This window comes from Patagioenas fasciata, chromosome 5 (genome assembly GCF_037038585.1).
Source record: "Patagioenas fasciata isolate bPatFas1 chromosome 5, bPatFas1.hap1, whole genome shotgun sequence".
Lineage (NCBI taxonomy): Eukaryota > Metazoa > Chordata > Aves > Columbiformes > Columbidae > Patagioenas > Patagioenas fasciata.
This window is the reverse complement of record NC_092524.1, coordinates 38,208,033-38,223,144: the sequence shown is the minus strand read 5'-3', so window position 1 is coordinate 38,223,144 and position 15,112 is coordinate 38,208,033. Positions and strand designations below refer to the sequence as shown.

The 15,112-nt window shown below is 36.8% G+C and overlaps 1 protein-coding gene across 7 annotated transcripts in view; it reads left to right on the top strand.

Annotated features, from left to right (window-relative positions):
* The window catches only part of CDIN1 (CDAN1 interacting nuclease 1), a 124,317-nt gene extending 109,769 nt beyond the window's left edge, over positions 1 to 14,548 (top strand). For all 7 annotated transcript variants that reach the window (XM_065839501.2, XM_065839496.2, XM_065839497.2 and 4 more), the window contains one exon: positions 11,622 to 14,548. In XM_065839501.2, coding sequence (XP_065695573.1) covers positions 11,622 to 11,757 — 136 coding nt within the window. In that variant the 3' untranslated portion in view covers positions 11,758 to 14,548. The remainder of the gene's footprint in view (positions 1 to 11,621) is intronic.
* The last annotated feature ends 564 nt before the right edge of the window (positions 14,549 to 15,112 follow it).

Below are 15,112 nucleotides of genomic sequence, written 5' to 3'. Positions count from 1 at the left end.
TTCCTTTACCAGTTCATCCTAGCGCTTTAGGCCTAGGAGGCTTGAGGAAGATAGTGTCTGTGCCTGCATCCATTCATACATCGTGCTGCTACATACTTCTGAGGGGAGAAGGAGTATGGGGCAGCTGGGTTTTTTGACTGGGTAACTAGTTTTTATAACCAGGACAGAACATCTCACGCTATTTCAAGTGATAATCAGTCAGTCTGGATCTCAGTAGCCCGAAGGGAATAATTGTGCCATTAGAGGAATGAGTGTAGAAATACTAATTTGTAAAAAACATGATGCCTCAAAGGTGCAGTAAGAGATTTTCAAATTTTTTGCAAAAGTCGGGGAGAGATCGTAGATGCCAAAGGAAATAATTCAAGTTGCCTGAATGTTCACTGACTTTTTAATTTAATGAGTTGTGGTTGGTCTCCCTTCTCATTTTTTGACTCTACATTTTTCTTTTGTTGTTCGGGGTTTTTTCGTGGTTTTTTTTTCCTTTCAGGAAACCCTTCTCTTTACAAGAGTGCTGTAAGCTGAAGGAACTGACAGAAAAAATATCTTAAGTATGCTTTATTGTCTATATTGGACTTTCATTACTCGGTTCAAGTTGAGGGTGTCATTCCCATCTTCAACATACTCAGTGATCGGTGCTCAGGGTGGAGCAGATGGAAACCTTATGTCAGCGCCTCTCCTTAAGCTGCATTATGGCTGTTCATGGGAAGTGGATTTGTGTGAAAGACAGCTTTCTTGGGAGGTTCCTGTCAGAGTACAGCAACCGTGGAATTCAGGAACCACTTTTAACCTCTATCCTTCATTACGTTTTGAACGTATGGCATGCTTGAAAAGTAAATAAGAAACAAAAAACTCCTCTCAAGTTTTAGCTGACAAGGGAGAGGGAAAGACAGCTGCTCACGACAGATACTAATCTTATCACTTAATGTACTTACTCTGAGCTTTTAGGCGATGTGAGAACCAGAAAACAAGAAGGTAACTGCTCAGGTGGAAGTTAGCCAAGTCTCAGATTGGTAAAACTGGTTGGCATTTGGCTGTTTACAAGGATCCAAGCTACTTCCTTGCAAGCTTAATTTATCTTTGGAGGGAAAAGCTATTTTTCACTAATTTTCTTCTTGTTATTACATTTCTTTCTTATTAGTTTCGCTTTTGTCATAAAGGGAGCAGAACTGGACTAAAGGACTAGCAGCTCAATAACTCATGGTTTTTTTGGTTTCATTTAAAAAGAGACTGCTGGTGCTGTCTTTGATGCCCTTAGAAGGCTGACAACCAACAATATTCTTTTATAAAATACAGTGCATATAAGATAAAACTAAGACAAACAGTTAAGGCAAAAAGATGATTCAGTTTTATGTTTAATGGACATTTTCTTCTTTTGTGTTTTCTTAAAATGTTTAAAATATTTAACAATTATGGTTACCAGAGAGCTAAACCAGCAAAAACTGGAAAAATCTTTGTAACACACATAATGTTAATATTGCAACATTTTTCATGGGTTTTATTAATATCTTGCCCACTGATGATGCCAGACTCCCATTTTTAATACAGTAGTTTTTATGGTGTCTTCCAATTTAATAGTGTAACTGTGTATATTACACTGACCATTTGGAAAAACAAACAAAACAAAACACATGATCACTCTCAATTTGTCTGGAACTTGTCTAAAAGGATTTTGCTATATTTAATACTGAGACCTTGTGGCTATTTGGATAGTAACCTTCATACCATCTTTGGGAACAGATGACATAAATGCCGTGTATAGAGTGACTTGACACAAGAGCAATCTAGCAATTGCATGGCAAAGATTAATTAAAAAAAAAACAACAACAAAAACACCACAGGAATATGGAATCCAATTTGTCTTCCACCATTTTCAACATACCACTGTGATTTTATCATGTTGCTGACTTCTGACTCAATTCTCATCAGACATGGCTTGTAATATGTCACTGACTGCCTCGACTAATTTGCTGTTGCTTTCAGACCTTCTTCTGATTCTTCTTCTCCCTCCCTCTAGACTTGGTTACATGGCAAGGTACATTTGTATATCATCCTTTTGAATAGAATTCTGTACCTTAATGGTGAACCTGGAAAGGTTCCGTGCATAGTAAGCAAAGGAAGTTGAAATTAAATTGTTTCTAGTGGTGGTATATACTAAGAAAGACCACATAACTTGTAAATAAATCTAAACAGCTTTAAGAATTTTTCAGAAGGTATATGCAGTGTTTGACTGATAGATACAAATAAAGAATGTGTGTGTGTATATATATAGTGGAGACAGAAGGCAAAAAACTGTTCCTTATGGAAAAACAAAGCAGGTTTCTTGGCACATCCCCAGTTTTGCACTTACTTGATCTAATAATGAATGTAACAAGTTTGCAAATTGCCTTGATGGTCTTCTGAAGTCTCTAGAACAGTCTCTACCTAAAACCATGTGAAATGTTCTTGTAGTCTTCTGAGAGAGTGGATATTTTGCAAGTGATACAACTTGCTACTTAAGACATAGCCCAGGATGCACTCTTTGTCCAAATAACAAACAAGTAAAAACTAAGTTATTTTTCAATATGAAGTAGGGCAGGGCCAAATTGGATTGTACAGATACTGGGTGTATGTATCAACTGGGAGACAAGCTGAAGAGCCTCAGGCATCACACCCACGTGATAGATTCATAATGAAAAGAGTGAATGCCAGGCACAAGTACAGCTCGCCAACAGATTCCAAAGTCAGCAACAATATTCCAGGTTGGAGGAGGTGTTTGCTTTCCTTCTGGGTGGACATCAGGTGCCACAGTAATGGGCAACAGACGTAGTACTTTCTTTTTCATCTGTTCCCTCCTTAATATGGATAGGAGACTCACACTTTGAGAGACAGTAAATTTAAGTACAGCATCACATATAAAATATTTCTGCCTGTCAATTATGCACAATAGTGTGTTTGGCAGTTAACTGCTAAGCAACGTTGTGTGAAGGTACTCAGTGTGATTTACTATCCAGTCTTGGACTAATTCTGTGATCTGGGAAGTTGGAAGCCCAAATGAGCTGTCCTCCATTTGTTAATTCATCTGTTACATTGTTTGTTTTATTGTATATGTGTGTATAAGGATTTGGAGATACAGAATTGTCTAATAATTCATTCAAAATGTCTTGAGGTAGCTTTAATGCTGGTTCCAAGATTTATACTCAGCAAATGCTAAACACACAGCTATACAGTGCATTTATTTATCAACATTTTTGCTATCAAAAATTGCTGAACAACTTTTCCTATTAGTTTGGTTCTATTTTACAATAATTATTAAACAAAAATCAAATGCCATGAGAGCAGTTCTGCTTCCTCTGTTAAATGCACTTTTGGCATTTCCTATCGCTCTGGCAAGTGCTGTCACCAGATAAACAGCTGCACAGAAAGAAAGGATTGCTGCAAACTATGAGGCACTCACAGATTATTCAGATATCATCTTGCACTGGCCTCAGGATGGCCTGTTACTTCCAGCCCTAAAAATAAACAACTATTAATCAGCTAATGGCAACATTAGTTGACCAGCACTTATGGCTTCCTGGACCTCATTCTAACTGTACTCAAAAGCTTTTCTCATGTTTTCTATCACCTGGGATAAGAGGTAGTTTGCAGCCAAGCATTCCTTTGGAAGGACTGATGTGAATATAACAAAATGTTTGAAATAACCTCAGTAACTTCTCTCAACACTGATCCACAGCTTCAAATGTGCAGAATCCAACAATAGCGGCTTTGCATCGACTGTCTCTGGAGAGTGAACTAATGGCTTAAGGTTTTCTCAGGGAAACTGAGTAACAAGTAAGGACCTTCAGGAAGCACCATTCTCTGCCTGGGTTTAATCAGAAAGCATCGCTTTCAGCCACAATCCATGGAATAATTCTGTAATGCAAACAACCCCCTTTTCAAAGGATAGCAATGCTCTTGCATTGTCTTCACTGATCAATAGAAGTAGCACAACTTAAATAGAAGTAACAGCTTTAGTAATCTAGTCGTCAAAGTGCACATTGCAGGATGGAAGTTATTGTTGCTTTGAACAGAAACACATCAATGCACTTGTAGAGGTACAGTGAAACAATATTCTAACCTTGAATCGTAAAAGACAAATATGTAAATGCAACAGCTAATACAGAGTAGTAGATTATCTCCATCAGAAAAGAATTTATGACACTTCGGGGGGGGGCGGGCGGGAAGTGCAGAAAGCTTTCTTATATTGTACATTCAGATTGGGATTTTTTGGTTGAGCTTCTTTTGCTTAGTTATGCCCATCATCCAGGGTGCCTGAAGTCACTTTGCCCTGTATTGACATGATTAAGTGGTGCAAGATCCTTATATTTCAAGCAAACTGGGACCTATCTGCAAATTACCGAGTAAGGTACCTGGAACACTGTCTATTACCTCTTTTAGACAGATACTGGAACTGACTTCCCAGGCAGCTGAAATGCATTCATTTCCAAAACGCACATCCAAGTGATGACCACTAAAACCAGAGACAACTTTGACCATAATTTCCATGAAATAGTCCAGCAGTATAAGGGTTAACAATTCTTGTCTAAAATGTTAGTGTGAGTACCATGTTATGCAGTGCAGGCATAATGGGCACCTTACAGTCTCTCTTTACAGCACAAAACCCTATAGTCAGATGTGCAAAGCATTCACCTGATTTTGAAAAAAAAAACTTTTACATTAAGTACACACAGCCACTTTGAAAGGTGAACATCTAGAATGCTATTAATATACAACAAAATCGTGTGTTTCAATAGAAGTTAGGACATGAACCAACAAAATCTGAGAAATTCAAAGTTCACTCAAGGCTCTCATCTTACTGACAAGCTGCCTTGAGCCAGTATGTGTTTTCTTTCTCACTCACTGCATCAGTCTTCAGTTAGGAAGCCTTGATCCTTGTAAATCAGTGTAACCTTAATGTTATTTAATCATAGCTTTCAAAAGTTAATTTCCATGAGAACTATATTTTTAAAAAACCCTAACTTGTCATTGAGGATTATAAAAATCCTTTATTTGCCTGGAGAACAGTACTCAGATCTGAATGAATAAGTGTAAGTGAATAATGTGTTTCGACAGTTTGTATATTAAAAATGTATTATGCAGCTAAAAGTTATATTGTATTTACAGTATTTTAATGACAGTGACTTGCACAGATTTTGGTGCATCTAATAATATGCGTTTAAAAATTGTGCTGTGCAAAATGCTAAAATGTTTTAAACCGTCTTTTATATCCACATAAATATCACTTGATTTGTTTCTGTTTCTCCAAATGCCGAAAGCAATTAAATCATATTATAAGCCTGATAAAATGCCGGTAATTGATTGATGCCTGAACAGCCTCATTGCAGAAATAAAAAGACAACTAATATTAAATTTAAAAAAAAAAAAAAATCATTAAGATTTAATTATATCCAAGAGAGGTGTGACTACAGAGACAGAGGCCTGATATTAGTTTTCATCCACCTTTTTTTCACCTGACAACTTCAACTTCCATGTCAACTGCATATATAATAACATCAATATCTGGCATTCATGGAAATGCCTACCTTTCTCAGCTCAAAAGAAATTCCCACTTTTGAGTCAGAACCTCATTGGAAATGGGAGTCTCATACAATATTAATAGACTTTAATTTTTTTCCTTGTCTTCACTGAAAGTAAATTTTCCCCCAACTACTGTGGTAACATCAAAGCTTAAAGCAGATTAGGTTTTACTTGCTTAATTTTACCTTAAGCAGCATAAACTGGATGCCTGGATCCTTAAGACATAATATGCTGCTAACGTCTGTGTGTGAGGCTTGATATAGTGCTTACTTTAAAAGTATGTCACCAGGACTTTTTAAACTTTTTTTTGAGCCACTTTTGCCAGCAAATATATTTTTCTGTAGTTGCCAGTGGGGGAAGACAATATTAAGTAGCTTAAGGGCGTTTGGCCCAAAAATATTGTAGCCTTCTGAGTTACAGGTTCAGAATCAGATTTTTAAAGTAAAAAAAAATCATTCAGTTACTTGATTTTACTAAGTACTGGATTTTTTTTTCTTTCTTTTGACCAGATTTGGTGAAGTCAAATAAATAAGGTGCTATGTAATGCCTGGAAGGCATCTTTTATTTAAATCAGTGTGTGTGTGTGTGTGTGTCACTGGCTCACAAAAGAGTGTGGAGGATTTAAAAAGTGACATGGATAACAAACCCCACAGTTATCTTTAAATTGCATTCAGAGTTTTTAAAAGGCACTGTCTTTATGCACAAGTACTCTTATTTGAGTTTAAAACTCTATATAAATGAACAGTAGCAGAAATACTACCCTGTTATAAACTATTCTGAACTAGGCTTCTAGTAGCTGTTTAAATGGAAAAATTTCTTGCTAATCAAAGTCAGTTTCTGAGCAGTGGCTATTAAATGTTTGCCAAGATATATAGCGCTGTGTCATCAGCAGTAGTTAAGTGGTCTAGACGTAAGGAAGTTGGCTGGCTGATGCCAATTGACCTTACTTGAAAATGTGGTCGCAGTTGTTGCCTACTAGCCAGGCACTGCCAATATCTAAATTCCCTCCACTGACACAAATGAGACTTCTACAAGTATGCTAAAATAAAAAGTTGTGAGTCTCTAAAGAGTAAACTTATTAGATATTATCGGGGGGGTTAATTGTTATATCTTCAGGGTTTATTAGTACTACATAACAACTGAGATTCTCAGGAACCATGTTAAATTGTCTTAGAATGTAATAATTTATTTGTGATTTTTTTGTGATTTCCCAGGAAATAAGTAGTGATGTGCAAGTGGTAATGCTCTAGTATTCTTGATGTTTAAAAAGAAAAACAAGGAAACAAAGTCAGATTTTTTGTGGACACTGTTGACTATCTGAAGTTAAAAAGCGAGGGACCAGAATGTGGTCCTTCGAAGACACATTCAGATGTCACCTTCAAAATTAAACCCACCATCCAGGTAGACTGTTATGCTTTTGTACAACATGAATACTCAGCTGGATCTGTTTGATAAAATATTTGCTTAAATACATTCACATTAGAAATAATAATTCATATGCCAGCATTTCATTATGAGAGTCTCTTGGAACCAAAATTATTTACATTATGCTGAGATGCATCTATAACAAATAGACTAAGAATAAATAAAGTGAACGTTTATTGTAAAACAATTGCAAGATGTTTTACATTTCTGCTCAGTATCGAGCAGTGTGTTGAAAATGCATTTTTCATAAAACCACATGCAAGGCTTTTTGATGGTGAAAAAATCCACTCGTAACAGCCACATGTCTAGGCAAATCCTTAGAAGCCAGTACGGACCCCACACGAACATTCCAGAAGAAAAGACGTAGTAGTTTCTCTTGAAGCAAAGTAGAATATGTGTGAGCCTACCAGGCCACCTTGATAAATAAATAAGAGTCTTTTTTCTTTTCTAGCACAAAACTGGTTCAACTGGAGGGCAAGTTAAACCCAGATTCAGATTTTACTTAGGTTTTTCTTTCTCTTTTCTTTCTTAACTGATCCCTTGGCTTATATGATGACACAATTTATTTAAAAAAAAAAAAAAAAAAGAAACATTTGGCTTTGAGTTATTTGAATTTTACCTTTCTGGCTTTTCAGCATATCTCTGTTACACTCCTTTACAAGAACAAAACCCAGTGTCCCATCATTATCTATATACAAATCTATACTCCTCTGAGGGTTGTGTTTCAAAATTGGTGTCATTGAACCAGTACAAAAATTCCTCTGAACGCTCTTAAATTAGAATAAAGCTGACTTTTTTAGAGTAGTAGGATCAGGCTTAAGTTTTATTTCAAGCACTGTTGAGCCTGTAACTATATTTAACAATACTCAAACTTATATTTTATATTGATACTCAAACATATCCAGCATCTATCTCAAATCTTTTGGTGAATTCTTTGAATGACATCATCTGCTACCTTTAGGATTTAAGACTAAATTTAGTCTTCTGTATCAAGCCTAAATTAGGCCTAAACTAATCCATGGGCTTTTGGCACTCTGGCCCCACGCTGAAGTGCAGCTGGATTGGCTTTGACTACCTTGTAGTCACAACTTCTAATGTCAAAACTAGACAATGACTAAACCAGGCTTTATATGATGGTAGCTACATGTTGATTTTTAAGTAAACTGATGCAACCTGTGGACAATTTTCACTTGCTGTATTTATTGTATTCTGAAGGAAGCTTGCCTCTATATTTCCTGTTTATTCTATTTTTACTGCATGGAATTAACCAAATCTTAGTTACTTGGATTTCTTTTCAGCTTTAAAAAGAACTTCCATATAAAAGTAAAGTTCTAGAAGTAGTAGTTTCACTGGAATAGGTAAGGCTATAGTTCTGTATAACTTTTGAGCATTTTCCTTTGCAGCTAAGCTTTTCAGGAGAACTAAAGATGGGAGGAAAAAAATACAAGTTATGCACATTTTTAGGGATTTATACAATTTTTCTGAGAAAGAACAAATTCCATAAGAGTCCATAGTTTGTTACATTGTAAGCTCGATTTTTGTTTTGAACTTAAACTTTCTTTTCCATATGAAATAGGATAACCTGGCCTATATTGCATACCATATCTATATAGTCTAAGAACAATTTGGTATATCCAAAATTATTTTCTTCTCTTCAGTGCTACTAAATGAGTCCTCTTTCCACAGAAATACTGAGTAAGCATTCTGTCATTTTAGTTTATTCTCCTGTGTAAACCAGGCTTAGTCACTAGCTTGTTGAATGTTGTGATTGAGGCAGAAATAAATTTGTAGCTTTGTTTTGTAATTCACGGCACTGAATTTCATCCTTCATAGTGTCATATCTGTACTTTGGAAGGAGTCAAATTAAAAAAGATAGTTCTCATGTCTAGGCTACACTTCCCTACCTCATCCCCTTACACAAAAAGGTTAAGTGTCTTTTCAGATTAAGGCAGCAGTAATTAACCAGTGGCATTGTTTGTGATTTGCCAACTCTAGGCGTTAATGAGAGAGAAATTAGCACTTAGCAGCAGGAGTTCCTGATAGTCAGTGGCAAATGCTTAATGTGCCAACAAGTTAATTTTGGTCGTAACTACTGCACTTAAGTGTTTTTAAACAGAAGTATGGTATGTTTTTTTATGTGATCATACATATGGGCTGTGTGATATAGAGCTATAACAGAAGGAATGACACCATATAGTGGAAAAAAGTGCAACCTAGGCAGCACAGGGCAAATAGTTTTGCTATAATAACATAGTCGAAAGCATGATTGATGGATGTTTTCATGCTAAAGATGTACTTGCTCCTGCAATTAACACTATGCAGATGTTCTTGTATATAATTTTTATCATCAAATTTGGCATTTCTGAACATAATTTTTTAAGCACAAAATATTCCTGAAAGATTGTGCTTGAGCTGTGATGATTTGCTAGAAAGACGTAAATAAGCCTTTTGAGGAGTCTCGAAATATTAATTTTATTAAAAATTACAATTTCAAAAAAATAACAAATGACTTAAGCACAGTGCCCCATGTGTTTTTATGGTGGCCAGGGGATTCAAACTGCCACACAGAGCAAAATGAGCCCCGCAAAACCTGGGCTGAGCAGCTGCTCATTAGCATCGAGATTCTACCTGGCACAAGCACTGGTAATGAGTAGGTACTTGTGTACATTTCTTAGCTTCTGCCTCGCATAAAGTCGCCCATTAGAAATGTAGGGTCTGCTCCGTATCATCTGGGCATTTTGGCTTTTAAAATAACTTTGGTTAGTAAATAAGTACATCCCCACCCAATTACGCCTTTTCTGTGTTTGGTCGATGTGGGAACAGATACGCAGTGTGTGAAATAGCAGGAGCAGGCCCGTCCTGTTTCTGCGCTTGGCTGCCTGTCAGGGAGGCAGCATCAGCCCTTGGCTTCACTCACCCTTTGCTCCTCGCTACTGCTGGGCCAGCTGGCCCCTGCGTTACGGGGAGGTCATGCACATCTTGGCCCCACATGAACTTAAGCGAAGGAAAATGGAGAGAAGCCCTTAGAGACAACAGAGGCTGAAGTTGTTGACCAGCCAGAGAAAACGTAGGAATTGGGTGTAGGCAGCATCATCCTTCCTTATGAGCCACTTTTTGGTCTGTGCTTTATTCAATGCGAAACGTGTTTGAATACATTGGCTAGTATAGCTGGATTTGTCAGAGTTTTAACTGTTCCACTTTCAAATATCATTTTGCTGTTGCAAAAAGCACATTTGCAGCTATGCTGAGGGATAATTTATTTTGCCACTAAACTGCAACCACTTCTAGGTTGAAGAGTAGTAGCCATAAACCGAAATGTTACAAGGCTCTGCAGCAGTCTTGGGCACAAGACTGCTGTGTCTAATAGAAACTGCAGGAGGAAGCCACAGGGGTTTCTTCTTCCTTTGATGCTTGTTCCATTACATAAGCACATCAAATAGAGTTTTCCCTCCGTTGTTGGAAAGAAACCACCCTAATGAAGCCAGTCTGGCACTACCCACAGGTCTAAGTGCTTGTATTGTCTGCTAAATGGACATTTAGGTTGCTGTGCATCCCCCCACCACATTTTTATTATAATTAAACATTAACAAAAATTACCTACCATATTGTTTGAGTCCTGAGCACGGTTCTGCATATAAACCATTACATGACATTTTATTGAACTTTTTCTTGTACAGACGGTATCTAACAGCTCATCCTGCACTGTTGTTTTTGGCAAGTTCACTACAGCATATAATAAATCAAGGAAAGAAAAAGCTTTTTGGCCTAATGTTGTACAGACTGCTGTAATGTTAGACTACAGAAAGCAGTTCTGTTTTTAGACATCCTTTTGCTAACCCAACATTCATAATTTATGATTTCACTGTAAAATTCCTGCAACACTACACCAAAAGTAGTGCTGCCCTTTAATTAAGTGCTCTCAGTAGGAAAAACGTGAAGCTGATGTGCAAAACATATCGCAGTACACAGTGATTGATAGTGATTACTTCTTTATGAACCCAGCCTGAAGGTCTGAACTTCCTGATGGGTAAAATAGTCCATGGGGCTACTTCCCGAGATTGCCTGGTCGGGATCAGACAGAGTTAGCAATATCTGAGCAATCCCTGAGGCACATTTCAGAGACATAGCAGCAGAAACTTTCTTTCTGACTTGTCCTTTACATTAATATTTACCTGAATAATAGCACATTGTAGAAGTTATATTTTAAGTATTCATTGTTATCTTCGTGGTATTATAATTTGCATTAACCTGGACTTGCATAAGCCCCTGTATGTTTAATGCTTGCACATCCAAAGCTGAGAAAGCAGAGTGCAGGGCAAAGAGACTTATGTATGTATCAGAATTACTAAATGTTATTTAATATTTAAGGCATAGGTCTTTTATTACTAATATGTGCAAAGTATTCAAAAGAAAAAGAAAACGTGGATTTTTTGTCTCTAAATAGCATTTTGTTGATGGAATCGGGTATTAATGACATATATCAATTCAACATTGATTAAAATTTGAAAACTAAACGGAGGTCCAATACTCTCTACGATTTTGCCATGAAATTAACAGATTTACTTGTTTTGGAATTGCAGAGGTGGGGAATTAAAGTTTGCCTAGCACAGTCACATAAGTTCATTTTCCTTTTTCCTTGATAGATTTGGCCCTGGATTAGTCATCTACTGGTATGGATTTATTGAAGAGCTGGACTGCCATCGCGAACGTGGTATCCTGCTAAAAGACTGCTTTCCTACTGACATTGTGACTCTGCGACACAGCATGGCTCAGTGCTGATGCTGGGAGGAAGAGGTAAATCCGGAAGCAATTTTACTTTCCTGCGGTGTAAACTAACGGCAGCATCTGCCCTGAACTTCAGCTGAACTCCTGCCGCCCGGCCTCACGCTACTGCCTCTTTACACAAACATATCAAGAGTTTCTGTTTTGCTTCAGACCTCTGTTGTGATCAACCAAAAAAGACAGACACAACCCACTCATTATCAGCATTTCTGTCTCTGTCAAACAGCTAGTTTCTAGATACTCATAATCTTCCTTCCTTCCGGATGGCTTCTTCTAGCATTCTAAACAAAAAATGCAGAGGCTGAAAGGTGCAACTTTCGGTTCTTACGCCTGTTACAGAGTCACCTTTAAACATAAGGAGCTTTTTTATGGTTTCGCTCACAAGTTTATTCAATGCTAGTGATTTGACTGAAACACCTACACTAATGTGGAAAATTAGTAGACTGTTATTCTGGAGTTTAAAACAATATAATGCATAGCTCATAAAGCCCAAGTGGTAAGACAGGATCATGTAAGTTCTGACTGTTACAGTAAATAGCTAGATTTTGAGAGAATAATTGGTATATGTGTTTCATCACTCTATGATTGCTAAAATCAGCAATGGAATCCCAAGTTAACAACTAAAAATAATCTAAGTTAGGGGACCTTTTTTGGGGGGTGGGAGAGTGAAGAGCGAGGATTTATGTATATCAGCCTGTGAAGTTTGGGGGTAGTTTTGTGAGTTTTTCAAAATGTAGTTTAATGACTCAAAAATAACTTGTGTTTCATCTTTTCCTCCCCACTCCCTGGGGAATCTATACGTAGGAATTTTTCTGTTGACTGGCTTAAAGGAAGGAATCTGTCTTGACCCCTGTAGGTACTGTAACATGCAATTTTCTGGCATACTGAAGTCCGAAAGAACAATGTGTGTGAGCTCTCTATGTGGGTTACTTCTGAAGAAGATTACCATCCTAGTGCTCAAGAAGGGGAGTTAAAAAAGAAATAAAATAAAATAAAACAGTGCTACATACTGGATCAGTTCCACAGGACAAGTAAAGCACACAAATGGGCATAAGTTTCCTGTGTACTTATGTATTCTTGTCAGAGCATTGTTTTTCGCTTGTTGGAACCACTGAGATCAGAGGTACATTGAAGTGGGTGTTCATCCTCCTTGAAGTTTTGAGGAGTTCAGTCTCATTCTACTTCCATACTCATCGCCAGTCGGGGCAGTACTGGTCCTCAGGTTTGTGCTCTCGATTAGAAGTTTCTTTATGATAGCAGTTCCTTGGGCTTGGCACTCATCAATACTCTTTTCTTTGCTAACTGGCTTTTGGGAGAGGACAAAATATTTTTAAAAGTCAATGAGAGTTTTGCATGTATGCTCACCATGTTCAGATTTTCAGAGAAGTTAAGCAGAGGTACAGATTCTGTTGTAGAATTAAAGGTGTGGTAACAGTCTCTCTAAAGCACAAATTCATAACCTCTTCCATAAGGACAGGGTCTTTAAAACATCACGGTGCATATTCATGATCTTTTTTTTAGCTGAGGTGATATTTTGTGTGCCCGTATGGTTTCAAAAATCACGTGCAGACATTTTACACTCTTGCCTTGAGTTAAAAGAAGGGTATTAATCCTATTCCCTTTTTTCAGCTATGGTTTTCAGATGTATACACGGCGTTTTTATTTAGAATTTTTAGTCCTGGCTTTAACACTTTTTTTTAGGTTTCAGCCAGGAGTTTGTCATTCTGACTAATCTTTAAATTTTCAGGAAAAAAATATCTTTAGTCATCCTGGTACTCTGTCCCTCTCTGCAAAGTAAGCTAGTGTAGCTCCGCTACAGTGAGTTATTGTTGCACAGAGATTATTTTCTTGGGTTTGAGTGTGTTACAATGGAAAGATTTATTTTTAAAAAATATTCAAACGCCTTTAACTCCTTCATGTTCAACTATTTAAGTTATTGTGCTTAGTTTATTTTACCTGATGAGCTTTAAGGATCTGTCCATAAAGATACACAGACGCAATCTGTGAAGTGTACCCACCCGATGCTACACAGAGGCTGCGTTTAGGATGTTGCTGCCCCTGGGAATTTTAACTGTGGTTTAGGTTAGGGGAATGTGTAAAATCAAGAAAATAAAAAAATGCGAAATAACTGTATGTTATTCTAGTACACAATTCAGAAGTAATGGTTGTCTGAGTGAAACAGGTTTTAAGGGCAAACTGAATTTGTTTTAGTTAGCGCATATGCTCTCTGTTGTATGAAATCATTTAAATCAGCTTTTACATGATGCACTAATGCTGCTTTTTCTTTTGGAATAAATTAAATTTATCTGCACAGATGTTGAAAATTCTGCTCAATCTCCATCAAAGCCTTGCTTTATTTGTTTTTACATTAAACAAATTTATGTGGGGACACATAGATAAATCAGGTTAGATTTGTATTTGTTTATTTATTCCTCTACCTAATGTTGTGACATAACAGGTTGGAAAGCAGTACAGCTGTCTTTAATCAAAGCTTTGACCTCATCTTTATGTATTGGCCCCTTTAAGAATCTTTGTGTTAGGACAAAATAAGCCACAAAAGTGTACGTACTATACTAATTTCATTACATGTGATTCCAAAAGCTTTGCCACTATGAAAATTACAGTGTCACTATTTTAAATATTGAAAGCAGAACATTAAAAAAATTTAGACTCTGTTATTGCTACTTATATCTTGCAAAAAACCCTCTCTTTTGTATTTTCTCTTTTTGTCATATGTAAGCATCAACTTTAATATTAAAGAGATGAGACTACTGTTTGTTTGTTGGTTGGTTGTTGTCTGTTTTGTTTTTTAAAAAACAATGCTGCAGTTATTAGAACCTTAACATTAAAACCCAATCCAGTTCTATGGAGTATTCTGTAGGAGTGTGCTAATGAATTATGCCAAGCCAGAAAACAGAAGTGTGCATAAAACTGAATGATGTTCTCACTGGCGTATATAAACTTGCCAAGCATCTGCTCTTACAAGCACTGTAATAAGGCCTGTTCTGAGCTTTAGAAATTCATGTAATTTTGTTGAACAGGGAAGTAAAACTTCCTCGTATAGGAGGAACAGCACAGTGGTGGGTCACACTCTGGTACAAAAAAAGAAAAAACTTTACCATTCCAGTATTCTGGGGACTCATTATTGCTATGACTTCAATAATCTTTCCCTAAAGCTAGCTCAGAGTAGAATAAAATTTCTGCTCAAAAGCTGAAGAAAAAGGACCAAATGTCTTACTGTGCTTACCTCGTTACTATTTTATCACATTAGTATAATAGTACTCATAGATCATGAATGATTTTCATCCTATTTTGTTATATTCATTCATTCAAAAAGTCATTCCTTCCTGGT